Source organism: Physella acuta, unplaced genomic scaffold (assembly GCF_028476545.2).
Source record: "Physella acuta isolate Inbredline_101_S28 unplaced genomic scaffold, ASM2847654v3 ptg001231l, whole genome shotgun sequence".
Lineage (NCBI taxonomy): Eukaryota > Metazoa > Mollusca > Gastropoda > Physidae > Physella > Physella acuta.
The window spans coordinates 239,988-249,573 of NW_026732747.1; the positions used below are offsets into that span (position 1 = coordinate 239,988).

The 9,586-nt window shown below is 33.2% G+C and overlaps 2 protein-coding genes across 3 annotated transcripts; both read right to left on the minus strand.

Moving 5' to 3' along the window:
- Positions 1 to 197: 197 nt before the first annotated feature.
- On the minus strand, positions 198 to 1,193 carry LOC131957306 (uncharacterized). The gene is made up of 2 exons (XM_059322035.1): positions 1,129 to 1,193; positions 198 to 856 (listed from the first exon to the last, which is right to left on the minus strand). The coding sequence occupies exon 2, from the start codon at positions 780 to 782 to the stop codon at positions 288 to 290; it is 495 nt and encodes a 164-aa protein (XP_059178018.1). The 5' UTR covers positions 783 to 856; positions 1,129 to 1,193; the 3' UTR covers positions 198 to 287.
- A 3,107-nt stretch (positions 1,194 to 4,300) lies between these two features.
- LOC131957286 (uncharacterized) lies at positions 4,301 to 6,701 on the minus strand. Of its 2 annotated transcripts, none has more exons than XM_059322010.1 (3): positions 6,658 to 6,701; positions 5,309 to 5,367; positions 4,301 to 5,074 (listed from the first exon to the last, which is right to left on the minus strand). In XM_059322010.1, the coding sequence occupies exons 2-3, from the start codon at positions 5,336 to 5,338 to the stop codon at positions 4,559 to 4,561; spliced, it is 546 nt and encodes a 181-aa protein (XP_059177993.1). In that variant the 5' UTR covers positions 5,339 to 5,367; positions 6,658 to 6,701; the 3' UTR covers positions 4,301 to 4,558. The 2 variants fall into 2 exon arrangements, with proteins under 2 accessions (XP_059177993.1, XP_059177992.1); XM_059322009.1 differs by lacking the exon at positions 6,658 to 6,701 and adding an exon at positions 5,984 to 6,073.
- Between the last annotated feature and the right edge of the window lie 2,885 nt (positions 6,702 to 9,586).

The window sequence follows — 9,586 nt, forward strand, 5'->3', positions numbered from 1 at the left end:
AGGACAATAGTAAATTTAAATTTAGTAATAAATATTATTTTTATAATTAAACGCAAGTAAGTGAATTTTTAAAACTTTATTAAAGATGCAATTCATATTATTTTAAAGACAATCAACATTTTTGATCATAAGGTGACAAGTAAATTTAAATATAAAAATACATCTATTTTTTAAATAATTAAATTTAAGTACGGGAGTTTTAAAATCTACATTACCCATGAATTATAAATACCTTCTAACAGATTTAAAATCTTCAATAGCGAAATTATTTTATAAAATGAACACCTCTATGCATATTCAATAACAACAATGGCGATAGCTATACCAAGCTCAATGAGGGTGGCAAGGATGATGAAAGCTCTTGTACAAACCTTCTCACCCTGTCCACAACAACATTCCCTTAACAGAACTATGACCAGCGTAACAAAATTGATCGCCACCACAGCTAGTTTCACCTGCTGGATGGTAGTCACTTCCCCAATGTACAGTGTGGCCAGCAGGCTCAGCACCATCTGGGGTACGTCCTCCACCCACACGACAACAGCCGATACAGTATCCGGATCCCATCGTTCCAAGCAATAATTCACTGTCTCAACCACATACGTGATGGTGCCGACGATGCAGAAAATGAGAATAAAAAGTGTGATCAAGTCTTTAAGAGTGTGGGTTGTGGTAAACACGTCGCGGAAAAACCACCAGTCAAAAACAAGATCTGCTGTATCAATGAGCCAAAAGATGATACACAAAACGGGGTGGGGTTTCTCATAATCTGTAGATCCCATTGTTTAGTTGCTTTTAGTTTGTGGATGAATGTAAAGTTCCAGGAATTTAGTTTTTCTGAATATCTGTTTATTGTCTGTAACAAAAATAACATTTGGCAATAAAATAATGTTATATAAATGTTATATAATTGTGACATATTCTAATATCCTTTCAAGACCTACCAATACTTAAAGAAGATGAAGTAGAGTTCAGCTATATCTGTACTAACTGCAACCAAACTTTCAAAATTACGCTATACTAAAATCAAAATAGCGTATTTGTATTTGCTAATTTATAATACTTACTGTACATATATCTAAAATATTAGAATACATTATTTTATAAATTTATGTATTTTAAACTTACATTAGAACACGAAGTCAAGCAAACACATTGAGATCTAGATCTATGTCTTACCGTTACAAACTCTGGCACCTCTTCTGTGTGAAAACACTCTTTCTGCGCTATTTTAAGAACTGAGAAACACGTTAAACTTAATGACTTAATTCCTGGAAATAGGGTTAGGTGAACTCCCTATCCCTAGGGATTCTAGTAAAAAAAAATTCATGTTATTTCAACACATTACATGCTGTACTTACATAACACTGAGTTTTACTTGTTAATAGCAATTGATTAAGTAATTAATTAATTAATTAATTAAACATACCTGGCTATTGTGCTAATAAAATTGACTATCCAAGGCTCCTTAGCTCTAAGTGAGCTTATACACGGACTGATGTTTGCCTGTCTAGGCTACAATGTTGAGTCTACATCTGTTACCCAGATGAAAAATCCTTAATCTGTTTGTTACACAAATAATTAATGGTGTGTGAAGTTTCTTTGTTTTAAAATCAATGCTTAAAATACGATCGATTGCTGTGAGCGGGGGGGGGGGGGGGGGGGGGTCGGAATTTGGTGACTGTGGGGTGGGGCTAGTTATAAACTGCATCTACGAAGCGTACATATATTTTAATCAATGTTTATTATTTAAATATTTTATTATACTACTTATTATTGGTAAAAAAAAATTAAACCTTTGTTATATTATCCACCCAGCAACTTTTTTTTATCATTCACTTTTCCGGCTTTATTAATTTTACCTATTTTTTTTTACCCGTGCAGGGCGACTATAGAGGTTGAGGGGTGTGGGGTTGTGTTGATGTCTACTTTGTTATCAAAACACGAGGCATAAAAAGTTACACATATCTCTCCAATGAGTAGAAAAGAAAACGAAACCAAATTTACTAGAAGACCAAAACTAGCTTGATTTTAAAAAATAAAACGAAAGCAGGGTATAAAATAACTACAATATTTTGTGTGAAAGTTATAAGTTTTGTAAGTTTTTTTTTTTTACAAGACCCATTACTTGTTGGCATGGGACTGGGCCTGGGTCTGTGTCTGGGTCCACAGTATTGAAATAATTGGCACACACGATGCCCCAGTTTTAGCGGCACGTTCAAGTTGCGCCTACTCAGGAACAATCAATACTGAAACTTGGTGAAACTTGGGTTATTCCCCTTTCTACTGTCCAAAACACGCCAGTCAATGAACAGACATTTGAATGAAAACAATTTCTAATATGACGGAAGGCACAGACTACCCTTTTGACAAGTGAATTTTGACAAGTTATGAGACACTGACGAAAATAAACCAATGTTAAGGAATATGTATCAGATTAAAGTTATAGGTACCATAAATCAGCTAGAAAGCTACAAAGCGTGTATTTAATATGAACAGGTAGCTAGAAATGTAAGATAATTCGAATAATATACTAATGTAGCCTAAAGGCCGATAAATATGTTTTATCATTTTTATCAATTTCTTTGTATATTACTAATTTTCGCTTAAAGTTAAAAAATAGAATCTGACTTTTTAATAACACGATGATTAAATCATTTTCCCAATTATATATATATATATATATATATATATATATATATATATATATATATATATATATATATATATATATAATATATCTAAACATACTAAGATTGTAGTCAAGCTTTGGAAATTAAGATGAAAGAGCTTCACATTTTAATTACACTTCACCCCCACACCCTCCACCCCCACTCACATTTTTTACCTCCCCACACCCCTCCTCTAACTCCACTCAAAAAATCAAAACAAAAACCAACCAAAAATAAACCGAAGAATGTTCAGGTTTTTATATTGTGATGTTCAAACGAATAACATGAATACGTACATACGTGCACACTTCATTATCATCATATATGTTACCATATAGAATCAACTAACTTAGTCGTTAAACATTTAAAAAAATATCGGCGTGTATTTAACCATTTCGAATATATTATTGAAAGAAATACAAACATAAAGTAAAATGCATGTGTATGAATGTATACACTCTTCTGCATAACGTCTGTTTTCCTACAGGCAAATATTCTAAGATTTCAGAATTTGAGGATGAAAGGCGATAGTTTGGCGTCGAGAAAACCTCACATTATCACCGACTGGCTGTGAAATAGTTAGCCGAATATTTGGAAGAATTGAAAAATAATTCTTCCCTCGTTATACACTACTATCGTATAAGTAGCAGCATCAGCTCTGAAGAAGCTCATTTTTTACGGAGAAAAAGTCAAGTAAACTTCTACAACAGCAATGACGACTGATGTTGATTTGATAGATGTCAAATAAACCGGGAGTGATCTCCCCTAAAACTTTCTCGAATATTCTTATATAAAACAACAGTAAAACAATAAAAACAATAAAATAACTATAGAAGCGTGTATTTGCAAGCAATGTTATTCCCCACACTGTTTCTGGAAACTCTTTTCTTAAAGTACAGATTCGGTATGCTGTTTTTTTTATATGGTGCTTGTGGTGAAACTTAACCTATGTATTAATTATAGCCCTTTATTCGTAAATGAATTGCTTGTTATAATAATATTACCAGGTTTTGAAACAGTGATTTTATCAAATTTAAAATAGTTTTGACATGTAGTAGCTTTCTTTTAAATATTGGCCTACTGATTACTATAAACTTTTAAAAGTATAACTGGTCAGCTTCAGCAACTGATTAATATAAGTTAGATTTCCAACTGCAATAAATTAGATTAAAGTTTAAACAGTAAAGGAACACAAACAAATGATAATGATCAAAATACGTAATTTTTATTGCATTGTTAAAGCAAACTAAATTCTAAATACTAACACAATTAAACAAGGGTAACAATAATTCACACAATAAATTTAGCTACACAGGAACACAGCTTACCACAGATCTGCACAAAATAACATCAGTGTTTATGTATATTTAATGTATCTCTACGGCGCGAATGGAATAGGTGATGTGGGGCGTGGGGGGGGGGGGGGGCGGGGGGCTGACGAACTTCGATACCCCATCACCTTCACAAAGTTAAAAAAAATAATTTACATTAAAAATGTATACTGTATAATGGTGTTTGTACACCTCACACTCACCCGGAATTTCCTAGTGGCATATTCACACTCCCCCCCCCCCCCCCCCCCCCCCCCAATTATTTTTTTAAAGTGCCCCAGAGAAAAATTGCTATAAAGAGACCCTTTTTATGCATGTGTTTGAGCAGCCTGCACAGTTAAAAACTCATTATTTAATATTGGGTCACAAAGTAATTACCTGAACATCTTAAGCGTTTAATTTATTTTACGAAAGCAATAACAACTCATCTCGTAAATAATCAGTTGATACATTGCAAACTTATAAACTGAAACTACAAAATTTTAAAAAGCGATAATTAAAAAAACAGTACATGCATAGATTTGTGAAACCTTTAAAATGACAATGATTTCAAAGCTATTTTTTCCACCCAACTCCTGCCAAAATAACAGCAATAACAAGTTCGATGAAAGTACCAGCCTTGATCCACTTTCTACTTTCACTTGTTTCACTCTCACAACATCCATCAAACAGTGCACAGAGCAGAAACAGCAAGTTCCCAACCACAAGAGCTATCTTGAACCACTGTACTCCAGCTACAGGTTGCTCGATGTATATGGCGGCCAGCAGACTTAAACATATCTGAGGGACGTCTTCAAACCAGACACAAAAGGCTGAGAGCTCATCTTTATCCATAAAACGATTTATATGGTTACAAATTTCAGCGACACACGTCACGGTTCCAACGCAACAGAAAATCCAAATCCAGAATACAATTGAACTATGTTTGACACTTTTTGCTGAGTCAAAATCGTTAAAGAAAGTCCAATCCAAAAAAAGATCCGCTGTAGATATTATAATCAAGACAATGGTTTGGCAGCAATCGTCATGTCGTTTTGTTTGTTTGTTGGTGCTCTTCTCGTTCTCAGATCCCTGAAATTAAATTAGTTTTTTTGTTTTATTTTTCAAATATAAAACTAGTTATCGGACTATTGTTAGACTGTCAGAAAATTTGTAACGAATTTACCTTGTTCAAAAGTGAAGAAGCGTTTTTGAAAAATAAAAAACCGATGTTAAAAATTAGTAAAATTATGTGACAGAACCTTATATACAGTTTAGTGATGTTCTTTAACAAATAAAAAGAAAACGTATTTTGTGGCAACTTACTATGTTTAAGTACACAGCATTCCGGGACATTTTGAATTCGATTAGAAATGTATTACAGTCTAAAAAAACAAAGAGAAAGAATTGTAGGATTCAAAGTATTTATACTCTTACACTAATTAAAGTTTGCTAATCTCTTTTTGTAATTAAAATTACATAACATAGTGTGAGCAATTATTAAATTTAGCATACAACAGAAATATGACTTTTTGTTAGTATTTAAAGTTAGCTAAACAGTGAAATAAGTTTTAGTAATGAAAGGTAACATAAAACAGAAAAAGGTCTTACATTGATAAAAGTTCAAATACAAGAGAAATAATGTTTACGGTAAATAAAGTTAGAAGAGCATTGACATAGGACGTACAGTTAATATAGCATTTACAGTAATTACAATTTATAAAACACTGAAATATAGCTTACGTTAATTACATTTAACATAACACAGAAACAAGGCTTACAGTAAATGAAGTTAACACAACACTGAACGAATACGTACAGTAATAATTTATTACATTTATCATAACACAGAAATAAGGCTTACAGTAAATAAAGTTAAAACAGAAATAAAACTCACGGTAAATAATGTTAACACAGAAATAAAGCTTATAGTAAATATAGTTAACACAATACTGAAATAAGGCTCACAGTAAATAATGTTAACACAGAAATAATGCTTACGTTTAATAATGTTAACACTTGGCTGAAATATGTCTTACTGTCATTCAATTTAACACAACACCGCGCGTAACTGCGTTGATCACACCTTTCTTTATAACTGAGAAAGTAGTCAGGTGAAACTACACACTGAGCGACCTGGACAAGCTGACACGCGCATGTTAATGTGACACGTCGACACAGCACAGTGGGATAGGGGGATTGTAAGGACGAGGGGAACCACAATAGCAATGAGCCAATAGGTGCGATTACTTTATTACTGTTACTTTCGTTATTCAAGAAATGGCGTATGGTTCCATTTCTTTAGTTAAAATGTTGTATCACTAAGTAAAAGTAAAAAAGTATACAGTTATATTGACGAGGTCGGTGGGCCTACTTATAACATTTTTAGGAGCACGTAGGGCGTATGACGGGGGGAGGAGTGATATTTTGCTTTTATAAATATTCTTATCACTTACCCATAATCCAGATTCTAACAATTAACTTAATCGCACCATCACCTATATTTATACTTAAAAATACTTTTTTTTTGGAACTTCAACTGTACAATATTTCTATTTTATGTAATGCAGGTCTATCTGCCTGTGTTTGTATTACACGTTTTAAAAACAGGTTTTGCCTTTGATGCATTTATTGACTTGTAAACAAACGCTAAATGATACATAAATACTACTCACAGAAAAAGTCCGTACCAAATTATCACGTGTTGTTTCTATGATCCAGTATCACTTTTGTTTTTTTATGTCCTATTTTAAGAAACGGGAATACCGTAAATTACTATGGAATCCAGGTACTCAATATGAGGAAATTTGGTTTCATTTTTAAACATAGTCTTATTCAAGTGATGTAATTTGCTTTCATCTATTATTTTACTATTTTACACACAGAAAAGCAATTTTAATCCAGGTGTTAAGCTATATTTGGATGTAGATACTAAGTTAATGGAGGGCTTAATTCTACGTAGACGCTCAACTCATTTATAAATGTTTGCTATTTCACAGAACTGACTAATGGTTATCTGTTTCTTGTTTAGGTGTTAATTTGGTTTCGTTTTTATTAGATAAATAATAGTGTGATTCGTGTGTGTAGGCCTGTATCCAGAGGCGTAGCGAGGGGGGAAAGGGGGGGGGGGGTGTGGACCGCACCGGGTGACACCATTTAGGTAAAAATAAATTGAGAAAAAATTGAGGTGGGGGGGGTGCAAATCGAAAGTTTGAGGGTGGGGGTTGCAAATTGAAAATTTAAAGTTTGTCCCCGGGAAGAGTCGCTACGCCTCTGGGGGGGGGGGGGGGGGGGTGACACCATTAATTGCCGTACCGGGTGACATCCGACCTCGCTACGCCACTGCCTGTATCATAAGGCTTAACTTGCATGATTTATAGTTGGTTTACTTGACATGGTGTCTGCTTGCCTCCACTTCAAATTCATTTTAAAAATATAATTGTTTTTTTTTTAAATTATAAATTTGAAACAATGAAAAATTCAATTGATTGTAAAAATAATTAAACTATTTATTTTCATAGGAGTTTGAGAACAGCGTGTAAGTTTAGCAGTACATAAAAAAACAACAATCGTACATATCAATGTTTTTAAAAACGTATTTTTTTTAAAGACATTAAAATAAGCCAATGACAAAGAAAAAGCAAAGCTTATAATTGAAAATGATAAACACAGTTCTTATTAAATCTCCACTTATTATAATATCAAACACTCAGTATTTTTATGTAATTATTCTATGTATAAATCTCTTGTATGTTAAGTTTTTTTTCGTAATTAAAAAAAATAATTACACAAAAAAAGCTTAAATAATAAAAAAAATTCATAAAAAACGTTTTAATAACAAGCTTTTATGTAATGATGCACTAAAAAGTAGAAAATAAATTATAGACTACTATTTAAATAACTATAAAGAAAAGCGTGGGTCACTTTAGTATCTATTGGATACCTTTACTAATGTTAAGGAAGACACCCACGCTTTTCTTTATAGTTATTTAAATAGTAGTCTATAATTTATTTTCTACTTTTTAGTGCATCATTACATAAAAGCTTGTTATTAAAACGTTTTTTATGAATTTTTTTTTCAGTACTTTACATGTTTTATTTACAATAGAGTTACATGACTAAAAACCATTGCGCGCCTACTGAACATCACGTTCAGTAGGCGCGCAATGGTTTTTGAACGCAGCCATTACGTGATGGCGCAGCTATTGAAGGTGATGACGCGTGTGGTGTGGTTGGCTAGACATGCCTACTAATTCGGTCCAAATCTTAATTAATTAATAAAAAATTAATTAGGCATCCAATTAAGTCAAATTTAGTTTCAGATTGCATTGTCTTCATGTCTTGACCCACGTGCCAACTGTGAATCGTATCGGTCAAGTAGAACTGTCCGAATTTTCACTCCTGCGTTTCCGTCTAGACAGACTGACGACAGACTGACGACAGACTGACGAGGAAGTGAGTTAAATAAAAGCTTGTAAAAAAGCTAATTTATAACAAATCAAAGCATTTCTGTAAGGGGGTCGTCCATAAATGACGTCACACTTTTAAGGGTCTGCGGGGGGGGGGGGGGGTACGTAATTTTGACAATAATTTATTAAAATAAATTCAACTGCAATTTTGAGGGGGATGGGTGTATATGCTGATGAGTGACGTTATTTAGGGAGACGTCTGGGTTTTTGTGACGATGTGTGACAGAGAGGAGGGTAGGAGGTAAAATCGTCATTAATGGATGACCCCTTATTCATTGATCATAAATAACAATAGATTGTTTTAAACAATAACTTGTGAATACATTTAATTCTTGAACTCAACAATAGCAGGCTAGGAAAACAAAATATATGTTAAAAGCGAAAGTACATTGCGTTTTAAAATAAATTTTACATACAATCTAATGATAAAACAATAAATTATTCAGAATATTTTTTGCAGCAGGTTGTCATAATGTAAACAGCATATATTGTACATTCAACAAAAAATTTAAACATTTCTAAATTCATAGTATAAAGTATGTAAAACTAAAAAAAAAATTTTTTAAATTTTTTGTTTTAGTAAGTAGGAAATAACATTAAGCATGTAGTGTGCTGTTATCAATATTGCACACATATGGAAAGGTTCGATATGACCAGCATTGTTCATTTATGATAATAAAAATTGCAATAGAAACTTCTAATAGGGTTCCTACAATTATAAACACTCTACAGTAGATATTCTCATCATCACCACAGCAGCACTGCCTGCAGAGATCTGTTAGAAGCACAGCAACCGACAGGCTGTTCACTACAACGACCGCTACCTTGTAGTATTGTACATATGTGACGGTCTCTCCAACACAAAGTGTGATCAGAAGGCTCAGGGTGATCTGCGGAACGTCCTCGACCCAGACTACAATGGCGGAGAGGGTATCATCTTTTATACACTTGCAGAATCGATTTACCATCTGAATAATGAAAATAATGGAGCCAATGATACAGAAAGCTAAAATAGCCTGGGTAACCCTGTCATGAAAACCGTTGAGAGTGTTTAACACGTCAAAGAAGAACCACCAATCAAATAGCAGATCTGTTACTTCTAGGACACAAAAAATCAAATGTTTGGTGACTCGTT

Excerpts from the sequence above, each read along its gene's own strand:
- LOC131957306 (XM_059322035.1), bottom strand. The coding sequence starts at position 782 with ATGGGATCTACAGATTATGAGAAACCCCACCCCGTTTTGTGTATCATC.
- LOC131957286 (XM_059322010.1), bottom strand. The coding sequence starts at position 5,338 with ATGTCCCGGAATGCTGTGTACTTAAACATA. Across the intron at positions 5,075-5,308 it reads ATGCTGTGTACTTAAACATA|GGATCTGAGAACGAGAAGAG; the intron begins GTAAGTTGCCAC and ends ATTTAATTTCAG.